We start from the raw sequence: 27,487 nt of genomic DNA on the forward strand, positions 1-27,487 counted from the left end.
ACTAAACTAGATAGCTAGCTAAGTAAGTGAATATGAAAAAATACTATGAAATGTAGTTAGCTCTCTCTCTCCCTCACTATCAAGGTTATCCTTAATTTTTGAAGAAATGCATTTATTCAAAACTGTTCAACTATTGTCTTTCTCTCTTTTTGAGTTAACTACTGACCACATTTTATGCACTGCAGTGCTAGCTAGTTGTAGCTTATGCTTCCAGTACTAGATTCATTCTCTGATCCTTTGATTGGGTGGACAAAATGTCAGTTCATGCTGCAAGAGCTCTGATAGGTTGGAGGATGTCCTCCGTAAATTGTCATAATTACTGTGTAAGTCTATGGAACGGGGTGAGAACCATGAGCCTCCTAGGTTTTGTTTTGAAGCCAATGTACTCAGAGGAGGACGGAAACTAACTACTGTACACCTTCATTGCAAAACAGTGTGTTTAATTCAATTATTTGGTGACATGTTCATATATTTAGTATAGTTTTTTCTAAAAGGATGGTCCTCCCCTTCCTCCTTTGAGGAGCCTCCACTGGTATATACTCTATCAGTAATCCTTTTAGAGCTTTTGTCCAGAATCCAGTGTGTAGGAGGGAGAATCCAAGATGTGGGAAGTGTGCAGGGGGGCATGGGATAAAAGATTGTGTAGTTTCAGTAGATACATTTGTGTGTGTCAATTGTAGGGTTGCCCATGTTGCTGGGGATCGGAAGTGTCCGGTGCGACAGTGGCAAGTGGAGGTGACCAGAGTCAGAGTAGTGCATCCTCTACTTTCTTCACTGGGCCAGTATGCTGGGCCAGTGAAGAAAGTAGAGGAGGATGGGTCAACGGTGAGGGACCCTGAGATGATCCCTGTGAGTAGTAGATTTGTGCCAGCACAGAGGGATAGGCCAACGAGTAATATATGTTTCAGTAAGGTTGGCTTCTTAGCGTTCATATCAGCTGTACCGCAGAAATGGAACGTCAATCACAGAAAATAGATGTGGTGGTGGCAGCTGCAGAGAAGTATTTCGGTGGAGCTTCAGAAGAGTTACAGGGTGTGTTTAGTGGTGGTGTCCCGTCCACCCAGCCTGGTGGCAAGGTGCATTAGCATATATGGTCAAAGTAGTGGAATGGATTGGTGGTTTTTATTTGTATTGTTATGAAATAGTGATATATATGTGTAGGGTTAGTTGGTGGTGCAATATTTTATTTTCCTTCCTTTTTTAATTTGTTTCACAAAATGTAACATGATTGAACACCAACTCCCGAACAGTAGTTGGCCGCATTCACAAACAAAATGTGCAAACGCTATGATACTAAAGAAGAAGAAGACAAGATTGAGTGGGACAGACTTTTTTCTTTTTTTTTACATGAGAAGCTCACTTTCACGTTAAACTCGTCATCTTCTCTTATCAGCAGGATATAATATAGAGAGGTAAGATGGATATCGATTTTGAGACATGTGACATGTAGTATTTTCATATTTTTGTATACACTTTCATATTAATTAGAAATTCCTGTTCTTTGTAAAAGATTTCTCACCAGCTCTGTTAAATGTCAACACAACACTGAGCTTATACCAAGCTTTTTATTTTCAAAGCCTTTTAACATTGAATTCAGCTCATGAAATGCTACTTTTGCTTTTTGCAACCCGCGGAAACAACTTTGACTACCACAAAAAGTAAAATCCTTTGATATGTTAGCGAAAGTGAATAAACATATTTGTCTTCGTAAAAATCTATTTTATAATATAAGTGAAATTTTATCACCGAAGCACACCCTAATTGTACTGTGTAAAGTTGTTGAATCAAATTTCAATCACTCTAGAATAATTGTCTTAGTATTTAAACTAGAAAAGGTATGAACAAAACATTGACAAATACTGTAAACTTGTCATAGGTAGCTATGTAGAAATTGCTCTGGTTGATAAAATTCTAATGGTCCTTCTCTTATTTCAGTTCATGTGACAAAACAACCTATCCATTGTGCCATTATTAAATGCTGTGAAACATATTTTCAATAACCTAAAATACAGTATTTTTCAGCTGTTTGAAGCTGATCTACAAAACCGAAACTTAAAAGACCCAAAAATGAAACTTATGAACGGTAAGCATAGAAACGGCCGTACATAGAATGCATCTATCGCTCAGACATGCTTTCAATGTACATCTACAACTCACATTTCTTTGTGAATTTGGTTGCGTCGCCCAAAAACCGACATACTTGCGCCTAGATTACGCATTTTATTAATTGAGCCTTTTCAGTCTTGTTTGTGTTTGTGCCCATTGTTGTACTTTGTATCATAACATCATAAAGTGGCTGCCAATCCTGATTACCAAGCAATTGATTTGCCAAGAGATAGAGATAAAGAAAATAGAGGTTCTGTCCCAGGGGAAACGGATACATTGCTGCCAACCCAAGTAACTGATAACATGAGCTCGGATGAAACGAGGTAAGAGGAGTTTCCTATTACCTATAGTCAGTGAAGTGTTACCAATTCAATTATGCGCGAGAAAAACGTCGTGATTGTATTTCATTCTAAATATGAACAGTAATGTCCAAATAAAGTAGGACCAGTTTTAACTCAAGCTGTAGTTGAAAATCTTATTATTTTTGTCCCAAAACACCTGTGCCTTACAGCAGGAACAGTGATCGGTCCATGTGTCAACCAATAACGTTCAACCGTACCTCTGTGAAATGGTGAGATGCTGTCTTCTGAAATATTTGTCTACAGTGGATTCGGAAAGTATTCAGACCCCTTGACTTTTTCCACATTTGATTACGTCACATCATTTTTCTAAAATGGATGAAATAGTTTCCCCCCCTCATCAATATACACACAATACCCATAATGACACAGCAAAAACAGGTTATTACAAATAAAAAACTGATATCACATTTACATAACTATTCAAACTCTTTACTCAGTACTTTGTTGAAGCACCTTTGGCAGCGATTACAGCCTTGAGTCTTCTTGGGTATGATGCTACAAGCTTGGTACACCTGCTTTGGGGAGTTTCTCCCATTCTTCTCTGCAGATCCTCTCAAGCTCTGTCAGGTTGGATGTGTAATGTCCCTGCACAGCTATTTTTAGGTCTCCAGAGATGTTCGATCGGGTTCAAGTTCAGGCTCTTGCGGTCCACTCAAGGACATTGAGACTTGTCCCGAAGCCACTCCTGCGTTGTCTTGGCTGTGTGCTTAGGGTCGTTGTCCTGTTGGAAGGGGAACCTTCACCCCAATCTGAGGTCCTGAGTGCTCTGGATCAGGTTTTCATCAAGGATCTCTCTGTACTTTGCTCTGTTAATCTTTCCCTCGATTCTGACTAGTCTCCCAGTCCCTGCCGCTGAAAAACATCCCCACAAAATGATGCTGCCACCACCATGCTTCACCATAGGGATGGTGCCAGGTTTCCTCCAGAAGTGACACTTGGCATTCAAGCCAAAGAGTTCAATATTGGTTTCATCAGACCAGAAAATCTTGTTTCTCATGGTCTGAGTCTTTTAGGTGCCTTTTGGCAAACTCCAAGCGGGCTGTCATGTCCCCTTTACTGAGGAGTGGCTTCCGTCTGACCACTCTACCATAAAGGCCTGATTGGTGGTTTGCTGCAGAGATGGTTGTCCTGGAAAGTTCTCCCATCTCCACAGAGGAACTCTGGAGCTCTGTTAGAGTGACCATCGGGTTCTTGGTGACCTCCCTGGCCAAGGCCCTTCTCCCATGATTGCTCAGTTTGACAGGGTGGTCAGCTCTAGGAAGAGTCTTGGTGGTTCCAAACTTCTTCCATTTAATAATGATTGAGGCCACTGTATTTTTGGGGACCTTCAATGCTGCTGAAATGTTTTGGTATAATTCCCCATACTTTCATTGATTAATTGTTAGAAGTGGTTTTATATATTCTTTATGAACATATCTCCCATTATAACCTGGTGTTTAGAGAAATATAAGATACCTGCACTTTCTCCAATGGGTGAACAAATAATGCAGTGTCATGTATTATGCAATATAAATGTCAAAACGGTCCAGGAATACAGTTGATTCATCATACAGCTGTGTTGGGTTTGTTTGGTGCAGTATTTTCAAAGTTATATTAACTTGGCCTGGAAATTCACTATACTGTAGCTGTGTCTCATGAAGTGCTGGACCCAGTTTAAACGTCCTTTATATAACCAATATAACCAATGTCAGAACATCAATGTAAAATATCAATTATGCATTTTGTACCACGTCAGGGAAGAGCAGTTGGCTAAACTACTACCGGGAACTGCTCAGTGCCAGAGGCCAGCTAGTTACTGGGTCGTTTCACAATAAGAGTGCCTTTTGCGTCCCTTTGATATCTTGTTAGAGGTTCACCTAGGGGTCATGATGGGGGCTGTACTAAATGTTTGATGTATTATAATAATTGATTATGCTTATGTTGTATTAATAGAAGGGGAGGGGTTATAAGACCCCACCCTCCTTACATTTATAGGGTCCTAGACTACAGATTAACAATATATATTAATTATAAAGGTTTAATATTGTTCCACAGTTGTTTTCTAGTCTCTCTGCCTTTTATAAAGAAACTCTGAGAAATGTGTGACTGTGAAGACAGAACTCTGCAGTAAGAGATAAGAGACTAGTCAGACATTCCACTATAAATCAACTTGGACATTTACTGCTAAGCGTTTAGATAACACTAAAAGTCTTGTTTATGTAGCTGTGTAGGCATGGTTTTGGTCTCATGAGTAGAAGGTAATGGTGTAGGCAGTTACATCACAAGGGGTTGACTACAAGCATGATAAAAGCAACTTGGGACCTTTTCTATTTTGCAGAACTTACTCGGAAACATGCGTGCTATGTTCCTGTTGTCAACTTCTGTCTGCAATTGCATTAATAAATGAATGAATGATTTAATTAAAGATATTGTCAGAATGCTAATTTCACCAATGAGCCAATGATTGACAAGGAACAAGGAATGAACCCCAACCACCTTAAGTAGAAATTGTGCAACAATATTGGATTAGAAAAGCCTGTTATATTAAATAAAGTGCCCTTTAATATAGATTAAATGGAGAATTACATAAATATTTTTTTATATATATAAATAACGCCTTACTGAAGTGCCAAAACTTAACATTTTGACATGTCCCTCCCCCTGTGTCACTTCTAGAAAGATTTTAATCAAGTAATTCCCAACATTTTTAAAAGTTTGACCATCATTGTAAAGACCTAGTTATTTTGTTGCTTTGACAAAGTCATTTCTAAAGATGATTTATTTCATGTGATTAGTGATTCATTTACGTCTGCCCCTCATTTTAAGGTCAACCCTGTTATGTGAACTGAACTCTTGTTTTAATATGGTGAAACTATTCTTTAAGAAAAATATGTTTTCAAAACAAACATTGAACATCTAATAGTCAAATCACAGAGTAAAAGCAGGTGAGCTGGTTCTACTCTTTATCAATTCTCTGCTGTTTTGTGGTGGAAAATTGAGCGGGTCGAGCATAACACCAACTGTTACCCATGTGAAGCTTGCATTCAATTGCCACTCCATGTTGCACACAACAATCTTCCATTCATGGCCCCGTTCATTATTTCCTTTACACGGATCAGTCGTCCTGGTCTTAAGGGGATTTATAGTTGGATTAAGACATAAATTGTCAACCCTGTTACTTTATTTGGCATTTTTAATAGGCAGTCACTATAGTGATGTTTTTATTGAACCTCTTGAGATGGGAAAACATGTTTTTATTGAACCTCTTGAGATGGGAAACATGTTTTTATTGAACCTCTTGAGATGGGAAACATGTTTTTATTGAACCTTTTGAGATGGGGAAACATGTTTTTATTGAACCTCTTGAGATGGGAAACATGTTTTTATTGAACCTCTTGAGATGGGAAACATGTTTTTATTGAACCTCTTGAGATGGGGAAACATGTTTTTATTGAACCTCTTGAGATGGGAAACATGTTTTTATTGAACCTCTTGAGATGGGGAAACGTGTTTTTATTGAACCTCTTGAGATGGGGAAACATGTTTTTATTGAACCTCTTGAGATGGGAAACATGTTTTTATTGAACCTCTTGAGATGGGAAACATGTTTTTATTGAACCTCTTGAGATGGGGAAACATGTTTTTATTGAACCTCTTGAGATGGGGAAACATGTTTTTATTGAACCTCTTGAGATGGGGAAACATGTTTTTATTGAACCTCTTGAGATGGGAAACATGTTTTTATTGAACCTCTTGACATGGGAAAACATGTTTTTATGAAGTTGTGCTCTTTATGACAGAATGTTAAAATGAGGTGAAATCAAATGTTTTTTTGATTGGAACGACTCTGAAAGTTGCGACAGTACAACCTCCATAGACCATGTTAATGCCACCAGGGGAGGGAAAGAGTCGGAAGAAAAGAGGTGGAAGTTCTGTTTTCTTTAACTAAACTGAGCTGCAGGATTGCAGAGTGTCGTGCCTTTCTTAACTACCTGTATGATCTTCAAGCCTTCAAGAAATGATGAAAGGAAAGAGAGCTAGAACAGGAGGAAAGGAGGAAAGGGATCTAGGATAGAAGAGGATGTGTGTTGTAGGGATTCACCATGGCCAGTAGATTGTGTGCATGTAACCAATGACTACTTGTTTTCTCACGTAAACTGAAATTACTTGAACTATCTGAATTTTAGCCACCAGGAAATGTTGGTGTGATTTCCGCATATTGCTCCTTTAAGACATTGGTTTCTACTGTGGGGGACCCAGGTTCAGATCCCACCCTTAACACATCTGTGCTTTTTGCGTTTTTCCTTCGTCAATCAAAGTCACCAGAGCTCTTGCTCGTTAGCTGGCTGCTCGTCCTAAATAGTTGGTAAACCTGTTCAAAACAGTGGCAGCATGTCTACTGGTGATTCAGTGGTGATTATGTTTTTTACATGCAAAAGTTGAACTAGGTGTATTTATGTTGTTGTTCAAATGTACCCTTTATATACTATATCTTTCCAAAGAAACTACCTGTAGTTTGAAATCTTGCCCTAATATTTCTGCTGTTTTGTTGATAATGTGCCAACCCCCCTCCACCATCCAGGGTATTCAGCCTATTAGAGGCATGCACACAACAAAGACGGCGCGTACTTCACAAAGAACACAGGAAATGTTATTTCCTGCTCTAAAAGTGTCAGTTTCCGGCTGTGTCTGACAAAGGCTATAGCCTACACAGCAGGGTAATTCAATATTCACAGCAGTTCTAAGGTATTTACAGCATTTAAACAATTCAGTACAGTCACACTGTATGTTAGTCTTTCTTAGCCTATAGGTTTACCTCTTTTTGATTAGATTAATTGGTTAATAGCGGTTTACCAAACAATAGCGCGTGGGGCAGAATCTACACCTACTGGACCTTGCTTTAACTCGTTGAATTTGTCTTTAACAAAACAAATGACTGCAAATCATCTATTTTCTGTGACAAACTCGAGTTGTAAGGTTTATTTGAAATATTTCATAGTTCTTACTCCTGAGGGTTACTTTGTGTTTACCCCTTTAAGAGCGTGTCAGATTTTGTTTTCGCTGTGGTAAAATAGGTCTTTAGTTTTGAACGGTTTGGGGTACAGAGGAGGGTTTTCTGCATTGCAAAGGTGCAACCACGGGCACAAAGCCATGCTCCGTTTGCTTCTATGGAGTGGCTACGGTTCTAGGTTTTCTGAAACCTGACTTACCATCGTCATTAAAAATATTAATATGTATATCTGAAAAACTGTGATTTTTTTATTTATTTAATACATTTTGAACTCAGGCTGTAACACAAGAAAATGTGGAATAAGTCAATGGTTATTTTACATTTTAGCAGACACTTTTATCCAGAGCAACTTACAGTAGTTACTGTTTCATACTGTTTCGTACTGGTCCCCGTGGGAATCAAGCTCTCCACAAAGTGCCAAGCTCTACTGACTGAGACACACAGGACCACATGGTTATGAAAACTTTCTGAAGGCAGTGCACATGGCCACATACATTTTCAGTTCTTACAAAAGGATTTACAAAGACATAGGGCGTTTTGACTGTCTAACGTTTAGTCAAAGGGAGTTGTGGATAGGTGTTTTGACAATGCCTCTTTTTACAGTGCCTTAATAATTGGTTTACTACCCTAAAATACTTGGTAAACTAAATTAGATTGGTTAGTTCAGTTGTTGTACCTTTTGATGTTTTTTTGTGTGGCGTTTGTGCATTCACTACCCACAGTTACATTGTAAAATGGCTACTTCCTTGAAACGTCCTTGATGCTAAAAGTGAAGATATAGGAAATGGAGAGTACAGAGGAAGCACAACAAACGCTGGCATGCCTTGATGATAAAGAGAGTTCAGATTGAATAAGATGATCTATATACTGTTAATATATTAATTTGTTATGGTATTGTGGGATTTTGTAGCACTCTTCGAGTCAGTCTGCTTACTATTTGTGTTTTTTAAATTGTCAAACTACTTAATGGGCAATGGCACCACTTTTCAACATCATTTTCATTATTTCCAGCACAATACCAATGTCAACATATGTGAAAATAATATGAATTAAAAAAGTTGAAATCATCAAAAGTTAAAACATTTAAAAAACTGTTTTTTTCAAACACTATGAGATTCGCTGTGATGTGGGGAGCAAGATAATACCCTCCCTTGGGCTTGTTAGGGTCACATGGACGTGGAAATGTGTGTGTGAGAGAACTGTAATCAGATGGTCTTCAGGGGGGCCCTGTGATCTCCCTCCCAGCAGTGTGATGTCCCTGTGATGTCACAGAGGAGCGACTCCGACACTGCCACGTGTTGGGCGTCGGAGTCGGTGTAATAAGATTCCACCTTGTTCCTATATTGGAACAAGGTTGCGAAAGCCCTGTATGCAGTTGCTCTGTCCTTTAGCTTAGCAAAGAAGAAGATCCTGAAGATCAGGAAGTGTCGTTTTAGAAACATTGCATGTGCAGTTTGAGCTAGTCTATGAAGTTACGTTGCAGGCTTGCTCAGTGCTGGGGTACGGCAGGCTGCCATTAGTAAGTCAATTATCCCTATAGCTTTTTCTGTTTGTGATTTTAAAGTAATCGGTTCAGAGACGTACATCTGGTAAAATACACTGAACAAAAATACAAACGCAACAGTGTTGCTCCCATGTTTCATGAGCTGAAATAAAAGATCCCCAAAATTTTCCATACACACAAAAAGCTTATTTCTCTCAAATTGTGTGCACAAATTTGTTTACATCCCTGTTAGTAAGCATTTCTCCTTTGCCAAGATAATCCATCCACCTGACAGATGTGGCATATCAAGAAGCTGATTAAACAGCATGATCAATACAAGGGTGCACTTTGTGCTGGGGGACAATAAAAGGTCACTCTAAAATGTGCTGCTTTGTCACACAACACAATGACACAGATGTCTAAAGTTTTGAGGGAGTGTACACTTGGCATGCTGACTGCAGGAATGTCCACCAGAGCAGTCATTTTTGAGAATGTGGCAGTATGTCCAACCGGCCTCACAGCAAACCACGTGTATGGTGTTGTGTGGGTGAACAGTTTGCTGATGTCAATGCTGTGAACAGAGTGCCCCATGGTGGCGGTGGTGTTATGGTATGGGCAGGCATAAGCTACAGACAACAAACATTTTACCAATGGGCAATTTGAATGCACAGAGATACTGTGACGACATCCTGAGGCCCATTGTCATGCCATTCATCCGCCGCCATCACCTCATGTTTCAGCATGATTATGCAGGGCCCCAATGTCGCAAGAATCTGTACACAATTCCTGGAAGCTAAAAATGTCCCAGTTCTCCCATGTCCTGCATACTCACCAGACATTGAGCATGTTTGGGATGCTCTGGATTGACGTGTACGACAGAGCATTCCAGTTCCTGCCAATATCCAGCAACTTTGCACAGCCATTAGAGTGGGACAACATTCCACAGGCCACAATTAACAGCCTGATCAACACTCTGCGAAGGAGATGTGTCAGAGGTGCATGAGGCAAATGGTGGTCACATCAGATACTGACTATTTTGATCTATGCCCCTACCTGTTTTTGAAGTTATCTTTGACCAACAGACTCACATCTGTATTCCCAGTCATGTGAAATCCATAGATTAGGGCCTAATTAATTCATTTAAATTGACTGATTTCCTCATATGAACTGTAACTCAGTAAAATCTTTGAAATTGTTGCATGTTGCGTTTATATTTTTGTTCAGTGTAGAAGCAAGATTTGGTACCATGATTGTGTTAGAAAATAAATACGAAGGGCCTCCTGTGTGACGCAGCGGTCTAAGGCACTACAGCCTGTGGTTTGATCCCAGGCTGTGTCACAGCCGGCTGTGACCGGGAGTCCCATAGGACAACGCACAATTGGCCCAGCGTTATCCAAGTTAGGGGAGGGTTTGGCTGGGGGGGCTCTCCTTGGTTCATCGCGCTCTAGCGACTCCTTGTGGTGCACCGGGTGCCTGCAAGCTAATGTTGGTAGTCAGTCAAACGGTGTTTCCTCCGACACATTGGTGCGGCTGGTTTCCGGGTTAAGCGAGCAGGTGTTAAGAAGTAGCGCGGATTGGCAGGTCGTGTTTTGGAGGACACATGACTTGACCTTTGCATCTCCTGAGCCCATTGGGGAGTTGCAGCAATGAGACAAGAATCTACCAATTGGACATCATGAAAAAGGGGGTAAGAAAAAATAAAATAATAGAAGAAATATGAAGAAAATAAATGGTATATCCACAAAGATTGCTATACTCCCATTGATTATAAAGGCGCTCACAGACAGAGGACAGTGTGGCCCATTCATTTTCAATGAAGCCTAGGTGGGGGCGAAATTCTATCCAGGCGGGGTCGTCAACGGTGATGGAAGCCGCTCAGCCAAGGCGGAAGGCAGGTGCCTTTGTTGTTGACAAATTACAGTATAAAACATAGTCTGTGTTGTGATACAGGCCCTGTGTGTAGTTAACCAACCCTCTCTGCCCATTCATCGCCATTTTACCTGTTGTTGTCTTAGCTGATTAGCTGTTGTTGTCTTACTCGTTGTCTTAGCTAGTTCTCCCAATCAACACCTGTGATTGCTTTATGCCTAGCTTTATGTTTCTCTCAAATGTCAGCATGCCTTGTATACTGTTGTTTAGGATAGTTATCATTGTTTTAGTTTACTGTGGCGCCCCTAGTCCCACTCGACATGCCTCAGATACCTTCTTTGTCCCACCTCCCACACATGCGGTGACCTCACTCAGTATAACCAGCGTGTCCAGAGATGCAACCTCTCTTATCATCACTCAGTGCCTGGGCTTACCTCCACTGTACCCGCTCCCCACCATACCCCTGTCTGCACATTATGCCCTGAATCTATTCTACCACTCCCAGATATCTGCTCCTTTTATTCTCTGTCCCCAACGCACTAGACGACCAGTTTTGCTAGCCTTTAGCCGTACCCTCATCCTACTCCTCCTCTGTTCCTCGGGTGATGTGGAGGTTAACCCAGGCCCCGCGTGTCCCCAGGCACTCTCATTTGTTGACTTCTGTAATCGAAAAAGCCTTGGTTTCATGCATGTCAACATCAGAAGCCTCCTCCCTAAGTTTGTTTTACTCACTGCTTTAGCACACTCCGCCAACCCTGATGTCCTTGCTGTGTCTGAATCCTGGCTTAGGAAGGCCTCCAAAAATGTGAGATTTCCATACCCAACTACAACATTTTCCGTCAAGATAGAACTGCCAAAGGGGGAGGAGTTGCAATCTACTGCAGAGATAGCCTGAAAAGTTCTGTCACACTTTCCAGGTCTATGCCCAAACAGTTCAAGCTTCTAATTTTAAAAATATATCTCCAGAAATAAGTCTCTCACTGTTGCTGCCTGTAACAGACCCCCCTCAGCTCCCAGCTGTGCTCTGGACACCATATGTGAATTGATTGCCCCCCATCTATCTTCAGAGTTCGTTCTGTTGGGCGACCTAAACTGGGATATGCTTAACACACCAGCAGTCCTACAATCTAAGCTAGATGCCCTCAATCTCACACAAATGATCAAGGAAACCACCAGGTACAACCCTAAATCCGTAAACATGGGCACCCTCATAGATATTATCCTGACCAACCTGCCCTCCAAATACACCTCTGCTGTTTTCAATCAGGACCTCAGCGATCACTGCCTCATTACCTGCATCCGCTATGGGTCCGCGGTCAAACGACCACCCCTCATCACTGTCAAACGCTCCCTAAAACACTTCTGCGAGCAGGCCTTTCTAATCAACCTGGCCCGGGTATCCTGGAAGGATATTGACCTCATCCCATCAGTCGAGGATGCCTGGTCGTTCTTTAAAAGTAATTTCCTCACCATCTTAAATAAGCATGCCCTTTTCAAAATCACCCAACATCAGTGCCCAACCTCACTAATGCTCTTGTGGCCGAATGGAAGCAAGACCCCGCAGCAATGTTCCAACATCTAGTGGAAAGCCTTCACAGAAGAGTGGAGGCTGTTACAGCAGCAAAGTGGGGAACAACTCCATATTAATGATTTTGTAATGACATGTTTGACGAGCTGATGTCCACATACTTTTGGTCATGTAGTGTATATCCTATGGTTGATTTTTAAAGCCAGGCACATTTAACAGTTAGGCTATTGATTACTGTCTGACTACCCAGTAGAAGTCAGGATAGTCAAGGATATTAGTCTGTTTTATACGGATTATTTTACATATTGTCCCCAAATCAGGGCCCATATTCACAAAAAGTTTCAGAGTAGGAGTGCTGATCTAGGATCAGATTAGCCTATTAGATGATAATGAATCAATGGGGGGACCTGATCCTAGATAAGCATTCAAACTCTGAGGGGACCGATCCTTTGATCATGTATGTTACCTACTGCTCCCCCTTTGAAATGCCTTTTATCTTTCTATATGTTTTACAGTTTGGTTAAATGTATTGATATTGATTAAAGCTTCTTAATGGAAATCTGTCACTATCCAGTCTGTCAACTATAGTGAGTCATCCAGTTACTTACTGCCCCTCCTGCTAATGCTGCATTCATAACCAAGTGGGAAGGTGGCATTTACCATATACAACTGGGAAAAATCCACTTGAACGCCCCTCCTACTGGGAAACTCATCTATCATCCCTGAGCTCTGACTTCTCCCACATGCTGACCTCTGACGTCACCTACTAAGGAAATGACCTTGATAACAGCATTTGCCAGTGCAACAACAATTATTTTAAATAATAAGCAGTCTATTAATGTGGTTTTTAAACACTACAATTGGTTTATCAGCATGATAGTTGTACTTTTAGTTTATGGTTGACGCAGCTTGTTGGCCATTAGCCAATCAACATTTCTCAACACGTTCAAAGCACGTGAATGCATCCAACTGGTATTTCCGACTTGACCACTTAAAAATATATATATATTTAACTAGGCAAGTCAGTTAAGAACAAATTCTTATTTTCAATGACGGCCTAGGAACAGTGGGTTAACTGCCTGTTCAGGGGCAGAACGGCAGATTTTTACCTTGTCAGCTCTGGGATTCAATCTAACAACCTTTCGGTTACTAGCCCAATGATCGAACCACTAGGCTACCTGCCGCCACTGGTCATTAACACCTTTCCACTTGGTAATAAACGCAGCTTTAATACTCTGTTTTTTCTGATGTTTGCATTCAATTGTCACTCCCTGTTGCACACATCTCCCTGTTGCACACATCAGGCTTCCATTTCCCCTGTCACAAGGGGTTTAATGGCTGATTTAAGATTAAATCGTCAACCCTGTTAATTTCAACTCTGTTACGGTCAACCCTGATACTTTATTTTGCACTTAATAGGCACTTACTATAGTCCTCTTTTTATTTAACCTCTTGAGATGGGAAAATGTGTTTTTATGAAGTCAAGTGTTTTTTGGGGGTCAAGTTACACATCTCAAAAGGCACCAAATTGATGTAACGACCCTGCAATATGGGGCCTTGAAAGTTCGCTACAGTATTTGTATTAATCAGTAACTGTTCAATTAGAATAAGTGACTCTCCACTTACTTTAACCTCCAAGAAAAGAGGTTGAAGTTCTGTTTTCTTCAACTAAACTGAGCTGCATGATTGTAGAGTGTGGTGCCTATCATATCTACCTGCATGGTCTTCAAGCCTTTCTTTTATTTTGATTACTGGTGTCAGGTGATATTGGCCGAAAGGAAGCTTAGAAATGATGAAAGGAAAGGGAGCTAGGATAGGAGGAAAGGGATCTAGGATAGAAAATGAGTTCACATGTATTTCAATCTGACTATCCACAATAATCACATTATTGTGTGCATGTAACCGTAGTCAGTGACTGCTTGTTTCGTCACACAAACTGATATTACGTGAACTATCCTTGTTTCGTCACATAAACTGATATTACGTGAACTACCGAATTTTAGCAACCAGGAACTGTCGGTGAGATTTCTTCATATTGCACTTTTAAAACATTGGTTTCTACAGTGGGGGACCCAGGTTCAGATCCCACCCTTAACACATCTGTGCTTGTTGTGTTTTTCCTTCATCAATCAATCAAAGTCACCAGTGTGCTGCTGCTCCAGTTTCAACTGTTCTGCCTGCAGCTATGGAACCCTGACCTGTTCACCGGACGTGCTACTTGTCCCAGACCTGCTGTTTTCAACTCTCTAGAGACAGCAGGAGTGGTAGAGATACTCTGAATGATCGGCTATGAAAAGCCAACTGACATTTACTCCTGAGGTGCTGACCTGTTGCAACCTCTACAACCACTGTGATTATTATTATTTGACCCTGCTGGTCATCTATGAACATTTGAACATCTTGGCCATGTTCTGTTATAATCTCCACCCGGCACAGCCAGAAGAGGACTGGCCACCCCTCATAGCCTGGTTCCTCTCTAGGTTTCTTCCTAGGTTCTGGCCTTTCTAGGGAGTTTTTCCTAGCCACCGTGCTTCTACACCTGCATTGCTTGCTGTTTGGGGTTTTAGGCTGGGTTTCTGTACAGCACTTTGTGACATCAGCTGATGTACGAAGAGCTTTATAAATACATTTGATTGATTGACCAGTGCACTTGCTCGTTAGCTGGCTGCTCATTCTAAATAGTTGGTAAACCTGTTCAAAACAGTGGCAGCATGTCTACTGGTGATTCAGTGGTGATTATGTTTTTTACATGCAAAAGTTGAACTAGGTGTATTTATGTTGTTGTTCAAATGTACCCTTTATATACTATATCTTTCCAAAGAAACTACCTGTAGTTTGAAATCTTGCCCTAATATTTCTGCTGTTTTGTTGATAATGTGCCAACCCCCCTCCACCATCCAGGGTATTCAGCCTATTAGAGGCATGCACACAACAAAGACGGCGCGTACTTCACAAAGAACACAGGAAATGTTATTTCCTGCTCTAAAAGTGTCAGTTTCCGGCTGTGTCTGACAAAGGCTATAGCCTACACAGCAGGGTAATTCAATATTCACAGCAGTTCTAAGGTATTTACAGCATTTAAACAATTCAGTACAGTCACACTGTATGTTAGTCTTTCTTAGCCTATAGGTTTACCTCTTATTGATTAGATTAATTGGTTAATATGAATATCTCAAAACTACCCTTGATTTTCTGAATGTGCAATCCTAAAGCAGAGCTGTGATTGGTTAATGACCTATAATGTCCATTTCTATGGGTCATCTCGTTAAAAGTACCAGAGAGCCCCATGGAAATGTGATGTGTTTGAAGAGTATATTGTGTCTAAAAATAATAATTAAAAAAGGGTAATTCTGAGATATTCATAATAATAGTTTTAATGTTGAATAAATTAATGTGAAAGCGTGTATTTTGGAATCTATACATACTCTATATGCGGTTCACAGATCATAGGGTCTCACAGGAGGCATGTATAGGTCTAAAAGGGCCTTAAATCATGGTTTTCCCCAAAAAATTGTGTTACAGCCTGAATTTTATTTTTTACCTTTATTTAACTAGTTAAGAACAAATTCTTATTTTCAATGACAGCCTAGGTTAACTACCTGTTTAGGGGCAGAATTACAGATTTGTACCTTGTCAGCTCAGGGATTTGAACTTGCAACCTTCCAGTTACTAGCCCAACACTCTAACCACTAGGCTACCCTGCCTCACCGAATTTAAAATGTCTTACATTGAGATTGTGTCACTGGGCCTACATACAATCAGTGGTGTAAAGTACTTAAGTAAAAATACTTGAAAGTACTACTTATGTCGTTTTTTGGGGTATCTGTACTTCACTATGTATATTTTTGACAGCTTTTACTTCACTACATTCCTAAAGAAAATGATGTACTTTTTACTCCATACATTTTCCCTGACACCCAAAATGACTCGTTACATTTTAAATGCTTAGCAGGACAAGAAAATGGTCCAATTCACACACTTATCAAGAGAACATCCCTGGTCATCCCTACTGCCTCTGATCTGCCAAACTCACTAAACACATAAATTATGTCTGAGTGTTAGAGCGTGCCCCTGGCTATCCGTAAATGATCAAAACAAGAAAATGGTGCCGTCTGGTTTGCTTAATATAAGGAATTTTAATTGATTTATACTTTTACTTTTGATACTTAAGTATATTTGAGCAATAACATAAAATACTTATGTAAATGAAATACACATTTTAATTTCTTTCAAAAGGATTTACAAAGACATAGGGCGTTTTGACCGTCTAACTTTTAGTCAAAAGCGAGTTGAAGACAGCTCTTTTGACAATGCCTCTTTTTACTTTGCCTTAATAATTGTTTTACTTCCCTAAAATTCTTGGTAAACTAAATTAGATTGATTATTTTAGTTGTTCTACCTTTTGATATTTTTTTGTGTGTTGTTTGTGCATTCACTCCCCACAGTTACATTGTAACATGGCTACTTCCTTGAAAAGCGTGCTTGATGTAGGAAATGGAGGCACTGCAGAGGAAGAACAAAAAAGGCTTCCATACCGTGATGCTAGCGAGAGCGCAGATGAAACAAGGTGATCTATGTTTTATAATATCTTCATTTGTTATGGTATTGTGAGTTTTTGTAGCATTCTTCGAGTCACTGTGCTTGCTATTTGTGTTTTTAAAATTGTCAAACTACTTAAAGGGCAATGCAACCAGTTTTCAACCTAATTTTCATGATCTCCAGCACAATGCCAGTGTCAACATATGTAAAAACATAAAGTAAAAAAGTTTACATAATCAAAAGTTAAAACATTTAAAAAACTGCTTTTCAAACACTATGAGATTCGTTGTGACATGGGGAGCAAACCTCGTTGCAGGTTTAGAAAATCTGTTATTTTTTTATATTTGAATCTTACACTGTGATGTCACAGAGAAGCATTTATTTTAGGACCCTGATGGTCGTCTGCTGCAATAGCCCATTCTTGACAAGGATTGACAAGTTGTGCGTTCCGAGATGCTGTTCTGCGCACAACTGTTGTACTGTTATTTGTCTGTTTGTCGCCAGCCTTTTTGCTTGCACGATTGTTGCCATTTTCCTGCAACCTCTCTCATCAACGAGCTGTTTTCGCCCACAGGACTGCCGCTGACTGGATGTTTTTTGTTTGTCACACCATTCTCGTTAAACCCTAGACACTGTCAAGCGTGAATGCTCAGGAGGGCGGCCGTTTCTGAAATACTGGACCCGGTGCTCCTGGCACCGACAATCATACCAAGCTCAGTCGCTAATATCACTGGTTTTACACATTCTAATGTTCAATTGAACAGTAACTAGGAGCGATCCATTTTTGTGAACAGGTTGGCGTACCTAATAAACTGACCGGTGAGTGTATGTAGACATTGTTTTGGTGCTGGAGATGATGAATGAGGTTGAAAAATGTCTGAATTGCCCTTAACTCTTTACAACCCCTTGAAGGGTGATAGCCAGAGCACTGTTATTCTATAGGAGGTTATCAACAATGAAAGTTAAGCTTAGTTGGAGTTGTAAATGTTATGTTGTGTTGGTATCAGGGAAGAACAACCAGAACCACCTGTTCCTGATTGTCAGTCCATGAAGAGTGATAAATCCATGCTTCTTCCACTAGTTTTCAACGGTGTCTGCCCAACCTATGATGGCAGGTGAGTCTTCTGAAATGTTGTCTTGTATTATTTTTTCACAGTGGTGGAAAAAGTATCTAATTGTGATACTTGAGTAAAAGTATAGATACCTTAATAGAAAGTTAGTCACCTAGTAAAATACTACTTGAGTAAAAGTCTAAAAGTCTTTGGTTCTAAATATACTTAAGTATCAGAAGTAACAGTAAAAGTATAAATCATTTCAAATTCCTTATATCTGCAAAGCAGACGGCACCATTTTCTTGTTTAACATTTTTACAGATATCCAGGGGCACGCTCCAACACATCATTTACAAATTATGCATTTGTGTTTAGTGAGTCCGCCAGATCAGAGCCAGTAGAGATGACCAAGTGTTCTCTTGATAAGTGCGTGAATTGGACCATTTTCCTGTCCTGCTAAGCATAAATAATATAACATGTACTTTTGGGTGTCAGGGAAAACATATGGAGTAAAAAGTACATTATTTTCTTTAGGAATGTAATGAAGTAAAAGTTGTCTAAAAAGTACAGATACCCTCCAAAATTACCCCCCAAAATTACACACAATACCCCATAATGACATTTTTTGTGTGGCTAATTTATAAAATAAACTGAAATATTAGTATTCAGAGCCTTTATTAAGTACTTTGTAGAAGCACCTTTGGCAGCGATTACAGCCTCGAGTCTTCTTGGGTATGATGCTACAAGTTTAGCACACTTTTGGGGAGTTTCTCCCATTCTTCTCTGCAGATCCTCTCAAACCCCTGTCAGGTTGGATGGGGAGCGTCGCTGCACAGCTATTTTTAGGTCTCTGCAGTGATGTTTGATTGGGTTCAAGTCCGGGCTCTGGCTGGGCCACTCAAGGACATTCAGAGATTTGTCTCTGAAGCCACTCCTGCGTTGTCTTGGCTGTGTGCTTAGGGTTGTTGTCCTGTTGGAAAGTGAACCTTTGCCCCAGTCTGAGGTCCTGAGCTCTCTGGAGCAGGTTTTCATCAAGGATCTCTCTGTACTTTGCTCCGTTCATCTTTGCCTCGATCCTGACTAGTCTCTCAGTCCTTGCCACTGAAAAACATCCCCACAGCATGATGCCACCACCGTGCTTCACCGTAGGGATGGTGCCAGGTTTTCTCCAGACGTGACTCTTGACATTCAGGCCAAAGAGTTCAATCTTGGTTTCATCAGACCAGAGAATCTTGTTTCTCATGGTCTGAGAGTATTTAGGTCACCTCCCTGACCAAGGCCCTTCTCCTATGATTGCTCAGTTTGGCCTGGCGGCCAGCTCAAGAAAGAGTCTTGGTGGTTCCAAACGTCTTCCATTAAAGAATGATGGAGGCCACTATGTTCTTGGGGATCTTCAATGCTGCAGAAGTTTTTGGTACCACAGAGATGCCGTGACGAGATCCTGAGGCCCGTTGTCATGCCATTTATCCGCCGCCATCCTCATGTTTCAGCGTGATAATGCACGGCCCCATGTCGCAAGGATCTGCACATAATTCCTGGAAGCTGAAAATGTCCCTGTTCTTCCATGGTCTGCATACTCACCAGACATGTCACCCATTGAGCATGTTTGGAATGCTCTGGATCGACGTGTACAGAGCGTTCCAGTTCCTGCCAATATCCAGTTATTGTATTGATGATATCCTCATGCAGCACGTCATGTCATCAGAGTGCGCAGCTGAACATTCTATGCTGGAAAACACTTGGTTTGTTATTGTTGATTGAAACAAAACCGACATTCATTCAATACGAATACATAACTTGTTTTTGCGTGGATTCAGTTAGCTTTTATCAGCAAGGACCGCTATTTCTTGTCCCGTTTAACAGACAGATTTAAGCCTGCTTGACAGAGACGCTAAGCTGCTAGACATCAAGCTAACGAAGTTGGTACCAGAGGAGTTATTTTCTTTGTCTAGAGAAATGAATGAACTGTTCCAGCGCTGTAGGAGCTATATCCATTATGCACTGTTTCAGGACAAACCGGATCAGTCTGAGTTCCAATGCGGCAATAGTTTACTTGCCGAGGATTATAGGCTTGAGGTGGCTTCATTGATCATTTAAGTCACCAGCCTACATAAGAAACTGGGGGAAATGTTTACATTTGGTTGGACGGCATATGGGCTTGTTGGATGCATCTCCGCCTTGTTGTTACTCGACTGGCCGGTGTTGCCCAGAGCTCCCCCATCTGATATCGGAGTTGAAGTAGCACAGCAATAGGAGCAAGACAATCAACTATTGTCGCATGTCATGAGCCGTGAAAGCCGAAGACAGCGACCTCCCGCAAAGCATTCTACACTCCCAACGAGAAGCCCGGAGAGAATACAAACAACAAATAGTTTCGCCGTCCTGGAGTCTGATCAACTTCGTCGCTGGGGGTGCCTATGTCTGCGGCCGCAGTGCCTACTACTACGATTTCGAAGTCGACAACCTTCCGTCCCTGCTCTGGATCGAGCGGGGCTTCTCCATCTCTCGGTGGCCTGCCACAGGCGCCGGGAGCAATGGGCTCAAGTTATCCTGCGTCTCGCCCGTCCATAAATAGTTATCTGAATCCTGAGAAGCGTGGCAGTGGCCAGATTTCCTAGTCCTTTTCGCCAGCAGTGGTTCTGGGCAGCTCCATGGCAAGAAATGTGTCCTTTCCTGGTGTAAAAACAATGTCTTATCCCGGAGCTCGAGTAAATGACATTACCTAGCTGCTCCCGAATGTACTACGCCAGGACATGGAAATTGATTCTATCGTAGTCCATGTGGGTTTTAATGACATTATGAAGGGCAGTTCTGAGAAGTTGAAACTGGATTTTAAAGAGTTAATTCACTCTCTGCCAAACACTTACAAAAGATCCACCATGAAAGACAAGCATTGTAATTTTAAATTCCGTAAAGTTAGTGTGGAAGAGGCAAATTGTTTTGTTAATGTCTATCAACGATGACAAGCCACCGGGGTCTGACAACTTGGATGGAAAATAGCGGATGATATTGGCACTCCTATTTGCCACATCTTCAATCTAAGGGTACTAGAGAGCGTGTGTCCTCAGGCCTGGAGAGAAGCTAAAGTCATTACGCTACCTAAGAATAGTAAAGCTGTCACGCCCTGACCTTGGAGATCCTTTCTATGTCTCCATTTTGGTTTGGTCAGGGCGTGATTTGGGGTGGGCATTCTGTTTTGTGTTTTTATTTCTATGTTTAGGCCAGGTATGGTTCTCAATCAGGGACAGCTGTCTATCGTTGTCTCTGATTGGGAACCATACTTAGGTACCCTTTTTCCCACTTGTGTTTGTGGGAAGTTGACTTTCTTTATGGCACTTAGCCTTTGAGCTTCACGGTTTGTATTGTTTGTTGTTTTGTCGGCGTCATGTTTGATTAATTAAAGAAAATGTACTCTCACCACGCTGCACCTTGGTCCAGTTCTTCCAACAGTCGTGACAAAAGCCCCCTTTACTGGCTCAAATAGCCGACCAACCAACCCTTAGTAAACTTTGGGAAAAAAATTATAGTTGAAAAAATTGTGTTTGACCAGATACAATACTATTTTACAGTAAACAAATTGGCAGCATACTTTCAGCATGCTTATAGAGAAGGACATTCGACATGCACAGCACACAAATGACTGATGATTGGCTGAGAGACATAGATGATAAAAAGATTGTGTGAGCTGTTTCGTTAGACTTCAGTGCAGCTTTTGACATTATTGATCATAGTCTGCTGCTGGCAAAACATATGTGTTATGGCTTTAACTGATGCAAGCAGTAAAATTAGATTTAGAAAACAGATTTAAAAAAAAGATGGAACAGCGGGGCCTGTGAAGCAACACAAACATAGACACATGCATACACACACACACACACACGATAGCATACGCGCTGTACACACACGTACACATGGATTTTGTACTGTATATATGTGTGGTAGTGGTGGCGTAGGGGCCTGAGGGCACACAGTCCGTGAATGTATTGTAATGTTTTTAAAATTGTTTAAACTGCCTTAATTTTGCTGGACCCCAGGAAGAGTAGCTGCTGCCCTGGCACGAACTAATGGGGATCCTTAATAAACCCCAGGAAGAGTAGCTGCTGCCCTGGCACGAACTAATGGGGATCCTTAATAAATACAAATACAAAAATTTGCACAGCCATTGAAGAGAAGTGGGACAACATTCCACAGGCCACAATAAACAGCCTGATCAACTCTATGCTAAGGAGATATGTCAGAGGTGCATGAGGCAAATGGTGGTCACACTAGATACTGACTGGTTTTCTGATCCACGCCCCTACATGTTTTTGAAGTTATCTTTGACCAACAGACTCACATCTGTATTCCCAGTCATGTGACATCCACAGATTAGGGCCTATTACATTTATTTCAATTGACTGATTTCCTTATATGAACTGTAACTCAGTCATTGAATCAATCATTGAATCAATCAACAATCATTGAAATTGTTGCATGTTGCATGTATATTTTTGTTCAGTATAGAATCAATTATTGGTACCATGATTGTGTTAGGAAATAAATGGTATATCCACGATATTGGCCGCGAAGATCACTATACTCGCATTGACTATAAAGGTGCTGACAGACAGTGGATGGGGTGGCCTTTTCATGTTCAATGAAGCCTAGGTGGGGGCGAAATTCACACCCAGGTGGAGTGGTCAGCAGTGAGCACCAGTGGAAGCCGCTCAGCCTAGGTGGAAAGCAGTGTTCACAGTAGAAAACGTAGTCTGTGTGGTGATGCGTCAACACTTACGTCCAACAGCAGGACCAGCTAACTTGCCCGCTGGCTAGCTAGCTAGAAGGCTAACACTATCAGTTTACAGAGTAATGTTTAACAATACAAATAATTTGTTTTTGAGTAATATTTTCTGTTGCATGTAAATACAGTTTAATGAACTAATAAACATATAGTGCTTATACCGATTAACTTTTCGCACGTTACTAATGTTTATTGATTTCGTTCCTATGGTCACTGTTAGTGTTTAAATACTGGAGAGTTGAGACCAAATCACGGATGCTGGACAGAGTGGATTTCAGTTGTAACAAAAGACAGTTTTAATGAGTCAGAGATATCTTGTCCCGCAGTTTTACGTGCACGGACCTAGTTCACATAACTCGGCAAGGAGCCAGGTGAAAAAGAGACCTTATACTACGGTTACATTCATTTTTATACATAGAATAAAGTAGGTGGAGTCTTGTCGTTTCGGTCTTCTTGACTGGTCGGAGGGTTGGAGGCGGGCCTTGCTCTAGCCAGAGCGGGCCCCATTGGTGCACAGCAAAAGTCCTTTGCTCTTGGGACCGGCCAGTAGAGGGAGATGAGATGTGTGTTTCTACAAGGAAGAGGGGGTCAGTCTTATGGCTGGGTGTATGTGTTCTTACGACGGAATGTCTTTGTTTATATGTGCTATGTGTATGAATATTTATATAACATCACCGGCAACTTTCGCCCTTGTATGTGAAGACACTAGCCGCTTTGACTTGAGGGACAAGTGGGGTACTCCGCGCCGGCAAGGTACTCGCCGATATTCTGGTGGGTGTCTGAAAAGCGCTTAATGGGGATGCTGCTTTCTGAAAACATTGCCTGCAGTACCCCGGTCGGCCTTGAATTTGAAATCCTCATTGAGAGGGGGCAGTCGTTCACCAGCGCTCAGAGTTCAAATACATTTTACGAATTAAGTAAACGGGCAGTAACAGAGACTTGCCATATCAGGGATAATGTCTACTATGACCAATAAGAGGTCAGTGAGTGATCAGATTAAAATATTGGGAACCTAAAACAATCTCTCTCTCGTTCCTAGGAGCCAGTCTCTGGAGACAAACTCCTCAGTGTGTAGTTCAGATGGCTGTGAGATGAATTCACAAGGATCTGTTGTTACACACCAAAGGTATGGTCATAATAATTCACCCCCTTGGACTTTTCGCATTTTCTTGTGTTACAACTTGGAAGTAAAAGTGATTTAATAAGGATTTTTTTTGTCACTGATCTACACAATATTTATAAACAAAATAATTAAAAAGAAAATACTGAAATATATTGATAAGTATTCACCCCCTTGGTTATCAAGCTTAAATTAGTTCAGGAGTAAAAAAATATGTTTGTGTGGACAATCATGTTTTGCTATTCTATTGTATTCTATCACGTGAATTGTACCAGACGGAAGTGTGACATATGTGTGGGGCGCATTCACAAAGCTGTGAAGTTCTGCAAAGTTTGTAAGGCTGTGTACTGTGAGGACCATATTAGAGATCACTACATGGCCCCAGGACTAAGGAAACACACAGTAGTGGATGCCACTGATGACCACGGCCATGTTGAAATAGAAAGGACTTCGACTCAGGTAGAGGGATTCATTCTTTCACAGTTAGATTCTTAGTTGTGTTCTAATTGATTTAGGATTGTAAAGTAACTATCAATTTAGTAACATACATGCCTTCCTCTGTTTTCCTCAGGTTGGCTTATGGAAAAAGAATGTAGTCCTTTTCTGCATCCTCATACTTATACTTCTGGGTCTGGTGGGAGGACTTTGGTATCATATGAGTCCCAGAGTGGAGGGTGTGTATAGTCACAACTTAATTTCCAATATTTTGTTCTGCAGAGTATGATTCCATATATTGTATAACGTTTACTCATTGCATGCCCTGTGTCTCTGCAGGTAAGGGGAGACTTGACATGAGGATTGTTCTGCTGGGTAAGACTGGATCAGGGAAGAGTTCAACAGGAAACACCATCCTGGGGAGAGAGGCGTTTCGAGCAGAGGCTTCTCCAGTGTCTGTGACCACACAGTGTGAGAAACACAATGTTGTTATTGGTCAGAATATAATAACTGTGATTGACACTCCAGGTATCTTAGGCACATTGTTGCAACCTGAGGAAGTTATGGTTAAAACTGCTGAGTGCATTAACACCACACCTCATATCTTCCTATTGGTGATCAGGCTGGAGGAATTCACAGATGAGGACAGAAAGTCAGTACAATGGATCCAGGAACATTTTGGAGAGGAGGCTTTAAAGTACACGATCGTTCTGTTCACTGGGGTAGACCAGCTAGAGGGGAAGTCAGTACAGATGTTTATACAGGGCAGCAGCCATCTACTACAAGTCATTAACAGTTGTGGGGACAGATACCATGTATTTAACAACAAGGACAAGAATGACAACACTCAGGTCTCAGAGCTGCTAGAGAAGATAGATGAATTACTGAATGGGTATAGGGGTTATCATCATGAGGCAGACTTGCTGACACAGGAAAGGGTTAGGGAAGAGGACATCAGGAAGAGGGAGAGGGCTCAGATACTACAAGAGGAGGGGATAAAGAGGGAGGCAGCAGAAAGAGAGATTAGAAAGGAAGAGGAGACAAAGAGAAAGGAGCTAAATGATCTGGCATTGAAGGCTATTGAAAAATCGACAGAGAAAATCTCAGATTCAGACATGAAGTTTAAACTGACAATCATTGTTGCAACAATCATCACTCTTATCATAATTTGGTGCGGTAAGTCCAAGGTAGATAGAATGCAGGAAAAAAATATGATATCAATACAGAATGAACAGAAACTGGAGAAGGAAATTAGACGTATTAAAGAGGAATATGAAAAGGAAAAGGAAAAGAGGGAGAAGGAAATCAGATTGTTGAAAGAAGAGCTAAATAGAAAGGTAAAGGAAGAAGAAAAAGAGGGAATGAGCACAAGTTTTTCCCAAGATATTTTTAAATGTTGTTAATTTAGAGGAAATAATGATCAGATCAACAAAAACAATATGACAATGAAGAGAAACAGAACAGAAAGAAAACAGACAACACGGAACATAACAAAAGGCAGTACAAAAATACAATACAAAAATACAATACAAAAATGTACAAGAAAAAAATGTACAAGAAAAAAATGGTTAAGATAATAGCAGTCACTGGAGGGCTGTGCCCTTTCTCTGTGGCAGTAGTAGTCCCAACAATAGTCACAGGGTCACAGCAGTCACAATTGTCAAGAATTGCACCTGACATGTATGTTGTGTCCGGATTCATGGACTTAATGGTCTATACTCTGCAGAGACAGTAGATATAGAGCGCAAAAGGGCCAGGACCTTGTAATATGCTCGGGCATTTGAAAAACGTTTACTTCCTGAAAAGTGGGACACTTTCCTTCATTGTGGAGCCGTGGGGCCAGTGTTGTGTCTTGGTTCCTTGATCTGATCTACAGTATAAACTATGCATCAAAGTAGCATAATCTGCATTGATCACCAAATATAATCTCAGCGACTGTTCACACAATAAACCAAACATTGTAGCCTTGTTAGAATCCCCTCCAAAATGTATTTAGTTGAGAAGTAAGGGACAGATGGCATTTTACTGGGGGAGGGGTGGTCCAAAATAGTGGAGGGTTGTCAAACTTGTTTTTTTTGTTGCTCTGGGGTTTTATTGGGCACAGGGGAGGGTAATGCATTCCCCCCTGGTTTAAATTCACTATTTGCAGGTTTTACTATAACTTTTCTTCCATCCTTGAAACATTTCTGGAGACATGAGACGGCTCAAAAAGCACCCATATTGATCTTGTTTTGGGACAATCAATTACCTACCTAGACTAGCCTACAGAACAACAATGCAATGAATAATTGCATTATTGTTTTCAAGTGAGTAAAAAATCCTACTCTAGGCTGGGTGAAAATGTCATTTAAATAACGACGGAAAAACAAAAGTGAATTTGATTTGGATCCGTTGTGGGTCTATACCAGAGTGGGCACATTCGCTATACTGTACCTATGCATAACGTTTTTAGTGGCAAAACCATCAGTGGGCCTGGAGTTGAAAATGCAATGGAAACCCATTTAGCTAGTTTTTTTTTATTGTTATGGGAATTTAACCTCAAGTTATTTGTATGTGCACCACATATTTATCTCTGTAATGTGTATCTATCTATGTAAATGTATGTGTTTATGGAAATAGGGACCACAATGGAAATTAATATGTTTCCTTTCATTATGTGTTGACGAATTCATAAAAATATTTACTGCCATTGTAGTAAGGTTGGCAATACGAGAGATCTTCAGACTTGCCTTTTTTTGTTATTTTCCTTGAAAGAACAACTTGTGGGTTTTGAGTGCTTCTCCCCTATTTAGATTTTTTTTAAATTGATTTAACCTTTATTTAACCAGGCAAGTCAGTTAAAAACAAATTCTTATTTATAATGACGGCCTACCACAGCCAAACCCGGACGACGCTGGGCCACTTGTTGGTTATTACTGCATTGTCGGAACTAGAAGCACAAGCATTTCGCTACACTCGCATTAACATCTGCTAACCATGTGTATGTGACAAATAAAATTTGATTTAATTTAATACGTGTCACATATCAGTTTGCAAACAATGTAAAAAATAAATAAATAATTGAGTTAATAAGTCTGCATACAAACATGGTCTCTTTTTTGCTTTCTTGAGTAAGACAGCTCCAAAATGCAGGTGTTTTGTGGTGGTGGGGCAGCCAGCGGAAAATACAGAGAGTAGAGGTTGGTGATGTTCTCTAGTTGCGGTGTGATTGGCTTAGTGTTCT

At 40.8% G+C, this 27,487-nt stretch overlaps 1 protein-coding gene across 1 annotated transcript; it reads left to right on the top strand.

The window, feature by feature from the left end:
* Positions 1-1,084: 1,084 nt before the first annotated feature.
* Positions 1,085-27,171, top strand: LOC110485526 (immune-associated nucleotide-binding protein 13). The gene is made up of 7 exons (XM_021556621.2): positions 1,085-1,412; positions 16,784-16,905; positions 17,885-17,992; positions 23,749-23,835; positions 24,105-24,288; positions 24,401-24,503; positions 24,604-27,171. The coding sequence occupies exons 2-7, from the start codon at positions 16,796-16,798 to the stop codon at positions 25,665-25,667; spliced, it is 1,656 nt and encodes a 551-aa protein (XP_021412296.2). The 5' UTR covers positions 1,085-1,412; positions 16,784-16,795; the 3' UTR covers positions 25,668-27,171.
* The last annotated feature ends 316 nt before the right edge of the window (positions 27,172-27,487 follow it).

This window comes from Oncorhynchus mykiss, chromosome 17, assembly GCF_013265735.2.
Source record: "Oncorhynchus mykiss isolate Arlee chromosome 17, USDA_OmykA_1.1, whole genome shotgun sequence".
In the NCBI taxonomy this organism is placed as follows: domain Eukaryota; kingdom Metazoa; phylum Chordata; class Actinopteri; order Salmoniformes; family Salmonidae; genus Oncorhynchus; species Oncorhynchus mykiss.

Excerpts from the sequence above, each read along its gene's own strand:
- LOC110485526 (XM_021556621.2), top strand. The coding sequence starts at position 16,796 with ATGGCTACTTCCTTGAAAAGCGTGCTTGATGTAGGAAATGGAGGCACT. Across the intron at positions 17,993-23,748 it reads TGCCCAACCTATGATGGCAG|GAGCCAGTCTCTGGAGACAA; the intron begins GTGAGTCTTCTG and ends TCTCGTTCCTAG. Across the intron at positions 24,289-24,400 it reads TAGAAAGGACTTCGACTCAG|GTTGGCTTATGGAAAAAGAA; the intron begins GTAGAGGGATTC and ends TGTTTTCCTCAG.